Source organism: Piliocolobus tephrosceles, chromosome 10, assembly GCF_002776525.5.
Source record: "Piliocolobus tephrosceles isolate RC106 chromosome 10, ASM277652v3, whole genome shotgun sequence".
NCBI classification, from domain to species: domain Eukaryota; kingdom Metazoa; phylum Chordata; class Mammalia; order Primates; family Cercopithecidae; genus Piliocolobus; species Piliocolobus tephrosceles.
The window spans coordinates 78,740,835-78,756,010 of NC_045443.1; the positions used below are offsets into that span (position 1 = coordinate 78,740,835).

Below are 15,176 nucleotides of genomic sequence, written 5' to 3' on the forward strand. Positions count from 1 at the left end.
TATCTATCTATCTATCTATCTATCTATCTATCTATCTATCTATCTATCATCTATCAAGTAAGTTGACATCCATTGCTTATTTTTCTTAAGATGAGATAGTGAATCAAAGTAGATGAGTATGGCTAAATTTATTTGAAGTTTTTTTTTCTTTTTTCTTTTTTTTTTTTTACCTGATTCATTTCTCTTTTCCTCTTTTTTTGCAATTACTTTACCGAAATAGGTAACTGCTAAGTGACCGTAATCAATAATATTTGTTTAGTCACAATAAGCATTGGACATATTTCTGCCTGTTTTTACACTGAACACATAGAGAAAATTTTATGTTGAATTCAATTTCTGTATTGAACACATATAGAGAAAAGGGCTGACGCCTCTTCTTGCAATGAGATGCAATCTCTCTGTACACAGTTCAATTTCTTCATTTAAGAATCTTTTCATATATTTCTATCTATATAATGAAATGTAAAATACAAAAGGTAATTTAATTTTTTATTGATTACAGAGATAATTTCTAAATTAAAAAGTTATTTTTGAAGTAAAAACTGTAAATCAGTGAAGAGTCAAAACATGGTAATGACTAGTGAGCAATAGGAAGTACCGATTTATTTTAGTTGAGGACATGTGAAACCATAAGGGAATTCATGTTGATTTTCAGTGAACTAGAGATGAGCTTTTAGTTTAATGTTACCTTGATATTGTGGGTTCAATTAAAGAGCCAGTTCTCATTTTCAGTTGGTCAAGTTCAGATCTCAGCTTTTCAATTTCTTCTGCTAATCTTTCCTAAAAAATCAAAACAGTGTTACTCCGATGCCAGCAATATCAGCAACCAATTATAATAAACCAGTCTTAATGTTTTTTTTGAAAGGAAAAACTGAGGATATATTTTTATTAAAGGTCATTACACATAATAATAAAGCATGCCAAGATTTTCCCCTTGTAATAAAAAATGTGGATAGCAGAAATCAATAAAAAATTATCTACAATCCCTGGCATTCACTAATCCTGAATATTTGAAAATTCAAGGGAATATTAAAATTATGACCAGTTATGTAGATGTCACTTAAAAATGCAGAGTAGAAATCATATCTATTTTTGAAAACAAAGAAAATGTCTTTTTTATACAGTAAATGAAGAACTTCCAATATTCTATGAGGGTTAAAGGACATGGGTGAAGGAAAAAGATGATTGGATTGAAAGAAAAAGGAAATTAAACTCTCTGGCTTTTACTCTGCATGAGATAGGCAACAATTGGAGGATTTTTTAAAAAATATGTATGTATGTATGTATGTATGTATGTATGTATGTATGTATTTATTTTAAGATAGGGCCTCACTCTGTCACTGAGGCTGGAGTGCACCTTAAAAAATAAAGTTAACAACTGATTAGCTTGATATTGGCACAATTACTTGTACTTAATGATAATTTTTTCAGATTGACATTATAGGTTCTGGTCTGTAAATTTATGAAGATAGGGGTTGTCTTAGAGCTTTATTTAACTGCTCATGTAAGAATTCAATTTGGTTTTAATGATTATAACTTTTATACTGTTATACAGGTCTAAATGTATCATTCTAGATTTTTTCTACTATTGTTTTTCCCCTCCCCAGTGGCTAGTGCTTGATATTTTACTTTACTCAAACTTCTTTTCTTACCACACTTTTTTTTTTTTTTTTTTGGTCAATGTGGCCTTTGCAATGTTTCTCTTCCCTGTTCTTTTTATTCTCACTAACTCACTACCATCCTACTCTAAGCCCTTTTTATCTTTTTCCTGAATGATTTTTACCAGCTTCAGTCTCTTTCCTACACATTTCTCTGCTAGACATATAATTTTAAAACACATGTACAATAAACTAACGCATTGCTTTAAAATGTTCAATAGTTTCTTATTGATTTGTAAATATCTTTGTTCATTATTTTCACAAAAGTGCGGTGAGTACCTCTTGTGTGTCAGGCACCTGAGATACAGTAGTGAGCTGAAAAATGTCTTGCCCTCTTGCAATTTAGAATTTAGTAGAAAAGATGAACAATAAACAAGCAGGAATATAGGAATATACAATGTTGTTAGGAAGGAGAAAATGGGAGTAATGGAAGGGTTTTTCAATAAAGTGATACTTGAGCAATGGAGACTCTTAGGAAAAAGCATGGCAGATAAAAGCAACAGCATGTGCATATGCCTCTTAGTGGAAATGGAGTAGAGGGTAGGCAGTCCAGTGTGGCTGGATTGGAGAGGTTAAATGGACAAGCAGAGGATACTTTTTAAAAGTATGATTGCAGCACTCAGGAAGGGTAGTCCTAAAAGAGGTTGTAAACCACTTCAAACTCTCTGGCTTTTACTCTGCATGAGATGAGCAACAATTGGAGGATTAAAAAAAAAAAAAATCTTTCATTTATTTATTCATTTAAAGACAGGGTCTCACTTTGTCACCTAAACTGGAGTGCAGTTTTGTGATCACAGCTCATTGCAGCCTTGAACTCCCGGGCTCAAGTAATCCTCTAGCCTCAGCCTTCCAAGTAGTTAGGAGGACTACAGGTGTGCACCACTACACCTGGGTAATTTGTTTTTATTTTTTATTTTTGTAAAGATGGGTTCTTGCTATATTTCCTGGACTTTTTAGCAGAGAAGTGGTATGATCACTCTAATGGCTGTGAAATAGATTGTCAAGTTAAATTGGGAGGTAGCAAAGAGAGGAAATTTTTAGGCAAGAGAGTAATGGCTTGGATAAGATTGGTGTTAGGGTAAGACTGGCTATATTTTGGCTACATTGTGAGAGCAGAACTAAGAGGATTTGATATTGGACTAGATGAGGGACATGAAATAAACGTAGGGGTCAAGACTGAGTCCAAGTTTTTTAGCCTGAGTAACTGAAAGAAAGAAATTGTAATTAAGATTGACTGAGAAGACTGCTGGTATGTTAGGTTAGGTGGTGGTGGTGTTCGATGTGTGGGAGTGGGGTGAGAATAGATTGGCATGTTACATTTGAGGTACATAGGTGTCCAAATGGAGATATTGAGTTGGCACTAGAATATAAAAACTCTCTCAGGGAAGGGGACCCAGTAGGTAATCTAAATTTGAATGTGTTCAATTTACAGATGGTGTTTAAATACAGGAGATCAGATGAGGTCACTAAGGGCGAATCAGAGAGAAGAAAGGATAGCTACCTAGAAACTTTAAATTTTAGAGATAAAGATGGAAAGGGAAACACTGAGAAAGGGGTTGAGCCTACAGAGGGTTTTGCTGATAATGGACTGTGAGTACAGTTAGTTCAGTGGAAATTTGAGGAATTATAGAAGATGTGGTCAGATTAGTGAATGTGCCCATCTAAATGGGATGATAGCTCAGAAATGAGGTATGACCTGGGATTTACTCTCTGTGGAGATTGACATAAGCAAGGATGCAAAGCATGATATGATTAGTACTCTTGGTTGCTTAGGCAGATTGTTGGAGTTACAAGACTTCGGTAGGTGCTGGGGGAGTGGGTTCTGGGGATATTGCCAAGAGCACACAGAGCTTTGGATAACATAACACGCATAACAACATCTAGTCCAAAATTCACAATCTGCTCAAAAACTACTTCTTTAAATACATACCAGTCACAGTAAACTTCTGATGATTCATCAAATCAACCATCTTGATTTTCTTTGTTGCAGAGGATTCACCCTCTACCTAGAATCTTCTACCTTTATTAAGATCATATGTCTTTAAGAGGCTACTAAAAATGTAATCTCCTCTGTGTTGTCATTGTGAACTACCTCAGAAAGACTCAGATACTATCTTCTAGGTCCCACATAACATTGTTCTAAAGACCTATCTTTCAGGAGATTGTGGACACCTTGACTATAGAATTAAATAGTTATTTTTAATTGCATCATAATATGCAGCATCCAGTAGGGTTAAATGTATAATTGTTCTCTTTCATCTATTCTTCATCTTTTCCAATACCTTCTATATCCCATACTATCCCTACCTCCCTCCCTCCCTCCTTCGTTCCTTCCTTCCTTCCTTCCTTCCTTCCTTCCTTCCTTCCTTCCCTCCCTCCTTCTCTCTTTCCCTCCTCCCTTCCCTTCCCTCCCTTCCCTCCCTTCCTTGTTCCCCCCTCCCTTCTTTTCTTCATTCCCCTTTTCCCTTCCTTCTCTCTCTCCATTTCTTCTATCTTTACTCAACACACAATTATAGATCACTTCTTAAGTTAGCAATCCTAGCTTCTTTAACAAAATACGATAAAATTGCTAACAATAACGTTACAGGCTAATAAGAAAAATACATATTAGCAACTACCATTAAAATTTCACAATCTGCCCTTAGTTTCCTCTTCTACCACATACCCTACAACAGTAATAATTGATTTCAGACAATAGTTGTGCCTATTATTTAAAATGTCACACTCATTACCCATCCCCTCCCCCCACCAAGCACCTGTGATCATGCCGCATGCACTATGTTTGAAAGCCTTGTGTCAGAGTCCTACTTTCCCTTAAATCTTCAGTCAAGTCCCTCCTTCCTGAAGTCTTCTTCAGCAATATATTATGGTCTTTCCTACCTGTAGCTCTTACTGTCTACTTCACTAATTTGGCACTTGGCATCTGCTACTCTGCATCTCCACTGGTTTGTAAAGGCTGTGTTCTCTCTCCTCAATTGGAATTTTTTAGCTACTTTGGAACTAGGATTATGCTCAGACATATATAACTTAGCGTAATTCTTATATATAATAGTATTTAATATATTTCTGCTGAAAGACTATCTAAAACTAGGCATAAATTAGTGCATATATTTTAATTCTATTTATATAAGGCATAAAGCAAGATAAAACCATTTTTTAATGTTATAAGTCAAGATAGTGATTATCCTTTAATGGAAGAGTATGAGTATAGACTAATCTGGGGGGAGTTTCTGGAATGCAAATTTTTGGTGAATGTGGGTTGCAAAGATTCATCAAGCTCTCCCTCTCTATGTACACTCTTCTGCAGGTATCATAAAAATGTTAAAATTGTTTTACAAAGATAGTTGCTAAAATTATTTTTTCAAATTTATTTTACAACAAAATATTCATCAGTGGAATAGAAAATAAAAATAGAAAAATGGGCCCAAAACGTAAGTTTCCATTATACCTTATCATGTAAAGATTCTTCAAGATTCTTTCTGAAAGTTTCTGATTCTTGAATTAAAACATTCTAAAAAAAGAAAATAGCAGAAATAATTAATAAATTAACATAAAATACTTAAATATATATTGATTAATATTCTATCACTCAAGAATCCTCTTAGATTTGTTCCTTAGTACAGGTATTTCATGGAAATCACACTTTGATGAAATTTTCAAACGTGAGACCTTCACATTTAAAAAAATACGTAATTTAAATGGGAAATGTTATTTTGTAACACTTAAATGAACAAATGAAATAAATGTTGCTTTTTAAGCTATTTCTGTTTGCCTTTTCTCAGACCACATTTTAAATTGGAAACTATTGGTTATTCTTCAAATAAGAAAAAGTGAGCAACAAGCTAAATCTTAGAGGTGTTATAAAGAATTCAGAAGAACTCACTTCTATTATCTGAAGAAAGAAGAAATCAGGAAATCATATTCTTAAAAATTTCACTTTCTGGACATTTACTGCAATGTGGAATTAACAATTTATAATGACACTTAAATCATTAGAGAAATAACAAATTCTAGCTACTCATAAACCTAATATTACATGTCACAAAGTCATGTGGAAATAAGTTGGCATCATCGATACTTAAAATAAACCTTGCCAGAAAATTATTTTTGTTGTTAAAAATTATTTATTTTTCGCCGGGCACGGTGGCTCACGCCTGTAATCCCAGCACTTTGGGAGGCCGAGACGGGCGGATCACTAGGTCAGGAGATCAAGACCATCCTGGCTAACACGGTGAAACCCCGTCTCTACTAAAAAAATACAAAAAACTAGCCGGGCGAGGTGGCGGGCGCCTGTAGTCCCAGCTACTCAGGAGACTGAGGCAGGATAATGGCGTGAACCCGGGAGGCGGAGCTTGTAGTGAGCTGAGATCCGGCCACTGCACTCCAGCCTGGGCGACATAGCCAGACTCCATCTCAAAAAAAAAAAAAAAAAAAAAAAAAAAAAATTATTTATTTTTCTACAAAACACACAAGTACTATAAGGCATTATTTAAAATAATGTATTCTTTTCATATTTATAGAGTAAAATTAAACTAAGAGTGTAGTAATTCCACAGTGGCCACGTATTTGAAGTTGTATGAGAGGAAGTCATGTCTTATAACTTTCTAATGGGTAAATTAATCAAACTACTTTAACTTTTTGTCAAAACATTTTCCCTATTTTGGTTTATTTTATGCACTAATGGAAAATGTCTAGCTAAAATAGTGATTGGCATTCAATCTAAATTTCCAAAATGATATGATCATCTGGGTTTTATACCCTACCTTAATTTATGCTCTGGAATTGGTAACCAGCTCTCATAACTCTTGCTGGTCTGGTAGCTGCCAACTATCAATGAGACATATGTAACTGTAAATTACATTGCAGACTGTAGAGAAGCACTATTTCTGAAATAATGCAGCTGAAAATACTGGGTTCCTAAACCCTCTACTGGGATTGATACTAGTTCTTCTGATTATATAAACTCACTTACATTTTGACTTTTAGACTGGTGTGTAGATATCAGTCACTTGACACATGAATATTTCAAATCACCTCCCCCCACCAAAAAGTATTGACTTGTGTCTCATTACTTTTTTATTTTGCATACCAGGTAGAGGATAAATAAAATATTTTCATCATAAAAGCACAGCATATTTTAGTACATTTGCCTCATATGAACATGCCAATATAAAATATTTATATATCATGCAACTTTTATATTCATCCTAAATTTGATCTTATACTTTTTAAAATAAAAAATATGCATTTCTTTCTAAGAATGTATCAGGCATTTTAAAAAACTAAGTAAATGGATCATCTGATTATTACAATAATTGCAGCTGTATATAAAACAAACATGATCATAAGAGCATTGCAAAATATTCATGTGATTTTACCCTTCTATCATTTTACCTTTTCTTCTAGAGCAGCCATTCTTTCCTTTAAGTGTAGTTGTAGGCGTTCATTGGATTCAGTCAGAAGTCTATCAACAGTATCGGATAACCTCTTGTTATGCTCCTCATTCATTTTCTCTCTTTGCCTAGCCTTACATTTTAAAAAATGACATAAAAGTCCATTCAAAAATTGTTTGAGATTATTTTTATAGCATTGCTAGTTTTAAATTGAATTTAATTTTAGATCTGTTTTGGTTAAAGTGGTGGAAACTTTTTCTTCAAAGTCTACAGGTCATATTTGTAAGTTTGAAATACAACCCATACTCAATTAAAGGCTTTCTTCTTATACGCAGAATATGAACTCATAAACCGATGATTGGGGGGGTAATAGTTCCTAATATACATACTCTTTGAAGTTCTTGATTTTTCTCTTCAAGTTGGCCCTCTAGATGTCTCATACGTTCTTCAATATTTCCATGTCTCTCTTCAGCCTGTTAAGAAATATGAAGAATGCACCTGAAATGTAAGATTTGGTTAACACTTTTCCTCTAAATAAATTGAAATAAAATGTAAAGCAAGCTACTACCAACTGCAAACATAGTTTTTAAAAAATAAACTTTCTTCAAACAGGCAGCTGAACAGCATTGCTTGAAATGTGTCAGCTACAAAGGCCTGTTACATCCAAGCATCAGCAAAACATTGGAGTTATTTATGAGCAATGAAATCAGCCAAATGTAACATGCAGACTGTGCATGGTTTGAACACAAACCTGCCATTGTCCAATCTTAAGCTCCTGAAGCACTGAACTGCACAGATGGTTGATTATCAATAAATAAAAGTAACATAATTTTTATAAATGAAAAGAAAAACTTAGATGGATTCTATTTAGCAATAGAAAGTAAAGTCCAGTAGGACTACCTTCCTACGTATGGAGATCATTTCTTGTAGTTTAGCTTCCATAACATATTGATAATCATCAGATGAGGTAGAAGAGGTTGGATCAGACTAACGAGTCAAGGAAAAGGAGAGGGACAAAATTGAAAAATCAGAACTAAAGACACTGACACTGAACAGAACATAGCACAGAATGCTTAAAAGAAAAGTGTGACAGCAAATTTAATACTTTAATAGACAGAATTTTATGTAGAAAGAACTACATTGATATTTGGTGAACACGATGCAGTTGATGGTTTTAAATAAAAAATAATATACTAAAATAAAAAGTTATCAACCTAAGATATGAAAGGTTAGTGATGGCTGGCAATGAAAGACTACTACAGAATGAATAAAGCAACTCTGAAAGAGTTATATAATAATTGGAATTATGGGAAACCAAACACCAGAATATGTCTCTGATAGACTGTTAAAAGTTGGATTTCTTTGTCTATATTACTTGAAAATGATGGAAACAGTAGTATCACAATATTGAGGAATATGCTAGATAATGACTCAGGTGTAATTAATTTGGAACAAAATTTATTCTAAACCTTGCTCTGTAGAAATAATATAAAAAACTAACCCCGGGGTTATTGTGAGTAGTCCCCAGTTCAAGCAAGATTGAGCTTCCTCAGCAACAAGAAAACTTATGAAATGATTTCTGGTCTCTGAATGCACACTATGGTCTTTGGTCTAGAATCTAATGGCCTAGTCTCAGATACTTGATCTCAGATATTGGTCTAATGGTCTACTCTCAGATATTGATCTAGAATTTAATGGCCTACTCTCAGATAGGTCTAATTAGAAATTTTAAATGAAAATGATTGAAAGTCCTCGAATTATCCAGTGACAATAATGCTGTGAGAACAAGAAATCTTGTTTGTGACTCTCCTAAATGACACTGGGGGCCAATTCCAAACTGTTTCTCCACTGATTTGTTGCTGTGGAAACAAAATAGTGCCTAAAGTGAATAGGCGGCACAGTTTCCTTGTAAGCTCGTGTTTGCCCAGTGCCAAGGTTAGATACATGTCTTGGAAGTGAATGTCAGGTTACCACAGGTGCAGAGTGTTCAATACATGTGACATTGTTGATAGCAAAATTGTTAGTATGTTATGCAAGGATTACATATGAAGTTACACCAACATTTTAATCATTGCAAGTTAAATAATTATTACATCTAAAGGACTCTATGTCAGGACCACAAATTTTAACTCCAGAGCATATTCTATCACATTTTATAAGTTCATTCTAAAACAGTGAAACTCACTTTATGCCAATATAGAACTATATATAAATATGTCATGCAGTAATTGAAAAGAAATAGTAACCTATTCATTTGATTCAGATGCATATGTACTATTTTATGCAATAAATTCAAATTTAATCTATGAAAGCAAACATTTAACATTTCAATTCTGGTGTGCTTATGCAAACTATGATTCAACATTTACATTTTGTAAGGTTTTCCTTCTGATATTCTTATTTTATAAATGTGGAAGATAATAAAGACATAACAAATAACCAATTTATTTCTTCCAGGTCATCCTCAAATTTCCAATTTAGAAGGTACACAGAGTTACCTTGGTCCCCAAAAGCCATAACATTTTTATAATATTATTTAAAATTTAGAGTTATATTAAGAATACAGTAAGTGGATAAAAATGTTGTTGAAATGATATAATCTAAATTCATAAAGGTATCTGTGGTCTTTCAAAATTACATTTTAACATGCAGTTATTGGTGTTTAAATTAATTAGATGACTGACTCAAGACCCCTGAGACATGAATATTTCAACTGCCAAAACTGTGTCTTTAAAAATACAAGTTTTTAGAGGTCTTTAAAACTTCTAGTTCTTTCTGTTTACTTATTAAAAACACATAAAACTTAAAAACACACACACACACACACACACACACACAAACAACAAAATTTTGAAAATTCACTTCAGAGATAAAATAAGAATTTGGTCCTGTTTAAATTATTGTTACTGCTGATACATTTTATTGGTACTAGAAATAAATAAAATACCTCATTCAAGATGAATTATGTCCTTGCTAAAGGAATATGCATTTTCATTAAAAAGTAGATATAATAAATCATAAGACTGGGAGCCAAAAGTAATCTTTATTGGTTAATTGTGTAAAAACTCACCAAATCAAAAGTTTTAGTGTATCCATAACCATTAATCAATAATTCTGACTTTCTAAAGCTATAAATAAGCTTCGTCTATACACGCGCGCGCGCGCGCGCACACACATACACTTCGTCTATACATGCGCGCGCGCGCGCGCACACACACACACACACATACATCAGAAGGAGAAAAATAGTTTATCAATCAAAGAATGCATTCAGACATCCCTTCTAAATAATATATACTGGGACCAATTTTCAACCAACACTACTGATTTTCAGTCTATGTGAAAACTACAGTTTCAGCAATTGTTGTAAATACAAAGATCACACAGAAACAGTCTGCTATTTTTTATACTCCTTGGTGAAAAACTGTGTATCTTGGTTTCACTCCTCAATATGATATAGGAAAATTTAAAATATACTAAAGTTTCAAGATGAACTACAGGCAGAAATGGTTTTGAGAAGAACATGAACAAACTCAGAAAGGGAGAAGAAATTAAATTTAAAGAGAAAGACCTAGAAAAAAAAGAAAAGTGATAGTAAAGTAGCAAAAAGGTATATTGGTGAAATAAAATGTCTGAGGGGTTATTAAGAATATTATTCAAAATATAGGAGGAGGAACCCATGTTTAAGCGAAGAAGAAATATTTTTACTTTAGTGAGCAGTCAAAAGGTTAACAAACAGAAGAAGACTGTGATGATCCATAATAGGGAAATATCTGAAACAAATTGAAATAGAAAAAACAACAGGTATAAAGATAGACCCTAAAGGTCTTGAGAACAGAGTTCAAGAAAAAGTACAAGGCTGTTGAAACCAAAAAACTTGGTAGAAGAAATGAAAGGGTGATCCTCAAATGTTAAAAAAAAATACAGGCAAAAGGAATGTGTTCAGGAAAAAATCTCAGTACTTAAGGAGCTTTCATAATGAATAAAATACGGTAATAATATAAAAAGTGTATATTAGAAATATGTTGTTGACATAGCACCAGTCAGAAAAGAAAGTGACAAAAAGGAGAGTGAATTAGAGCATTTGAAGACTTTTTGGAAGAATTCCAATTTTCTGAAAAATGAAATCAAAGAGGTTCAGAGACAGTGGAATTTTGGTAGTATATTAGGGAGGAGAAAGCTGAGGGGAGCTATTTTTTGTGCCCAAGGTAATATTTTATATATATATATATATATATATATATATATATATATATATACACACACACACACACACACACACACACACATATATACACACACACACGAATTTAACAGAATAGACAAGATAAAAGCAAAGAATATAAGGCACCTAATTCCAGTTATTTTTACATATTCTAAATCAATAATTTTTGGTAATATTTAATATAGTATTTTTATGTCAAATATTGCATTTTAAATTGTTTTTATTCTCAGTCTATCAAAGGTTAATGTGGGGCAGTGATTTTCTGAATTGTAAATGGGGGAAAAATTGCAGACTTTCTTGTGTTTTAGTCAGGATAATATTGATCATTATTTTAAGCTACAACTTTACAAAGGTTATTTTTTGTATTCAGTCACTCATCTAACCCCCCAAAACAGTGCAATTGAAAAAGATAACTCTTTTTGAAAGTCCTTTATGTTCTTTAGATGAAAGGGCTAATTATGCATATCTTAGTCTATGTTACAGTCATTTAAGATCTGTGTTTGCAGGGAGAAATGAAATAATACCAACATATTTAAATATTTTTTTCAAATTAAATGATAAATTTATGTTTATCTTAGAAATCACACATTCCTGAAATTGCCACAGTAGTTTACTGGCATGGTTCGTGACTACAGAACGATCCAAATTATAATCCCATCTTAATCAGTCTTAGCAAACTAATTACTCCAACACTCTATAAACGGGCAACTGCTTCAATGCTCTCTAATCCTGCTCTACTTCGTCAAAGGTTTGCCTTTCATTACCTGGTTAACTATCTTATTTTAACCAACAGGAAGATCAGTCTACTGTTCATTTTTAATTAATTTCTTTTTTAGAAAATCATGCGTGTGTGTCTACTTCATTGCTGCATCAATTATTTTGAGTAAATCCTAATCCTGTAATTTTAAACTTGAAGTCTAAATACCTATCATACTCATTTACTGTAGTGGCCTTGAAAACTTAGCAAATATTAATGATTGTGTAAAAATATAAATTGTGTGATTATTTTTGAATTCATATCAAATGTCAAACATGCTTTTAGTGACAAAATGCACTTTTATATAACTTGTGACATGTATATACACTTTGAAATGATACTATTTCCATTTGACTGTCAGAGGTCAGAATAGTCCTTTTTAACATTATAATGCTTGTAAAATTCCAAAATATTCAGATAGTTGCAGAATCTACCAGCCATATTATACAGAAAATTTTGAACATTCTTCAGAGTATTATGGATTTTAATTATCAGAGGAAATTACAACTGTAAAACCGCTTTCTGACTATTTAATTGTTTAGACCTCAGACTTTTATAAGTCTAACTTCCCACTTCTAACAAGTTTTATACTGTAGTTGGGGAGGAATCAAAAAGTTATGATATTTTCTATACTTCTAATAGTAATTGATGTGAAGCCTGTTAAATTGTTATGTCTCATATAGATAACATTATTGTTTTTGTTTGTCTCCAGGATTATTCTTATACAAATATTACCATGGAAAAGTAGCTATAACAATGACATGAAATTTTACTTGTTTTGTTAATGTTTAAATAGGCAGGGAGATCATCACATTTGTATAACAATTATTCCTGCTGGCATAAATATGTATGACAAAAAAAAAACTGACTTAATAACAGACAAATATAATAAAGATTAAATAAACTTAATTTTCATAAAGCCTATAGAAAATCTTTATACATTTCATTTTGATTGCTAGTCCTTTCTACAAACATATCTAGGTTGACCAATTGTTCTAGTGCAGTACCTTGGTTAGGGCTGCAATTCTCTGAGCCAGTTCAGCCTCTACTTCAGGCAAGGTTTCAGCCTTTCTCATGGTCTGCTGCAACTTTTGTTCAGCTAGCTCAAGACGTTCTTGTAACTGTCTGTTTTTCTCTTCCATCTGAAATGGGAATGGGAGCAGAGACACTTAAAGAGTCAGAGTTTGGATAGCAAACACCAGTCGCCGGGGGCTTTGCACTTCAGCCATGATTTTAGATTTAAAATCAGCCACTACCACACCTAAATGTGCAAAGTGTTGATTGTTGTCTTGTTTTCATATATTGCTTATCCATTTCCTTCATAAATTTAAGCACATTAAAACAATGAAAAAGTTCTTACCACTGGCAGCAAAAAGGAAAGAAATTACTCATGAGTATAAATTTTAACAAAGGGAATATAGCTCAGTACTAAGACATCAGATATACCATCATAGCAAAATATTGAAAATCATAGTATTTAGACTGGAGTGGGAGAGGTACTGTAGCATGATGATCCAGGCTCTGGAGATAAGGTTGGCAAACATTTTCAGTAACAGGTCAGATAGTAAAAATTTTAGGCCTCATGTACCATATGGCCTCAATCCCAAATACTCAACTGTATTGTAGCACAAAAAACAGTCATAGACAATGATTAAATGATTGGGCATGGCTGTGTTCCAATAAGACTTTATTAACAAGAGAAGGCAACCAACCAGCTTTGGCTCACAGCTATCGTTTGCCTGTTTCTGCTCTAGAGCCCAAAAAACTTAGGATTCCATTATTGGCTCTGGTGTTTAGTAGATGTATGATCTTGGGAAAGTGTGACTGTCTCTGAACTGTAGGGTCTTCAGTATAATAACTCTGCCTACTTCATAGGTGGTGGTTAGAATTAAGTGACGTAATACATGAAAACTGTTTAGCACAATTTCTGGCTCATGCCTATATGAAAAGTAAGTCATAGTCATTACTTGTATTATTATTCAGATAAATAATTTATCTTTCTAGAAAGAAAATTTCACACTGAAAATCATATTTGTTTTGCCAGAGAACTTTAAATTTTAAAGAATGATTACTCAAACATCTGTCAAGAAGTGCCCTATTTTATTTACTCCCTGTTTTGTGAGAATGATGAGAATGCATGGACCAGAAAAAAACCAAGACAGAGATACTGAACCTGCCGTAGGATAGCTTCTTTATTTGCTAACTCATTTTCTAGTTTATCATTCATGTCATGTATGGAGGTAGATTCTCTCTGAGCACTGAGGTAACGCTTTTCAAGGGTTGTAATTCTTTCTTCCATATCTTCCTTTTGTGCCATGGCCTACAATTAAAATAATTTTAAAAAAGCAAGTCAGATTCTCAGATTGTTTAATTATTGTCTTGTTAAATAAAAAAGAAACATAAAAACTATTGCATTCTTGAAATAAATACTCATTCCTTTCTTTTCATTGAAGGAATGCAAGATTTCAGGTGACTTTTCCCAACTTAGTTGTCAGAATTATTTTTGTATCTTTGGTTAACCAAAAGCGTTTTGCTGTCTAAGAATACAGTGGAGCAGCTTTTGAAACTGTCTACTGTAGAATTGGCACTCTTGTAAGAGAAGTGGCAAATAAATTAGTTCATTATGCAGTAAAATTAATTACAATTATGAGTAGAGTTGCAAATCATAAAATTGTTAAAATGGCGCCTACAGTTCCAAACTGTAAAGCAATCTTCAAATAGATAACAAATACCATCCGTATTCTTACCTTTATGTTAAGAAAGAGGAACTCTGTGGTTAAAAGAACAGGCCACACACACAAAAAATAAATAAAATAGTACATTTGGATCTTATTTACAAGTTTATCAACTGACTTAGACACTTAACCATTTACCTAGTTATATATGTTTCAATTACATAAGAGTTTAAAGAAGTCCATGAACGCATAAATATATGAAAAAATCAAGTTCAAGTGGAGAAAATCATGGCATTGATAATATTTTAAACAGTAATTTTTAAATAATCAAATTTATAGATAGTAATATGGAGATAATTTTACCTTACTCTCACAACTTACGTGGAAATGTACTGGTAGTTAGATAACCTACTTTATTGACAAGATGTTGGGGGAAAATCAAGTGCAGAAGTGAGGCTCATTGGCCTG

General features: G+C 32.9%; 1 protein-coding gene across 1 annotated transcript in view; it reads right to left on the reverse strand.

The window, feature by feature from the left end:
- The window catches only part of PPFIA2 (PTPRF interacting protein alpha 2), a 486,204-nt gene that overhangs the window by 80,771 nt on the left and 390,257 nt on the right, over window positions 1-15,176 (reverse strand). The window contains exons 10-15 of the mRNA XM_026454621.1: window positions 14,207-14,353; window positions 13,041-13,175; window positions 7,441-7,524; window positions 7,053-7,184; window positions 5,107-5,169; window positions 689-780 (exon numbers count right to left, since the gene is read on the reverse strand). Coding sequence (XP_026310406.1) covers window positions 689-780; window positions 5,107-5,169; window positions 7,053-7,184; window positions 7,441-7,524; window positions 13,041-13,175; window positions 14,207-14,353 — 653 coding nt within the window. The remainder of the gene's footprint in view (window positions 1-688; window positions 781-5,106; window positions 5,170-7,052; window positions 7,185-7,440; window positions 7,525-13,040; window positions 13,176-14,206; window positions 14,354-15,176) is intronic.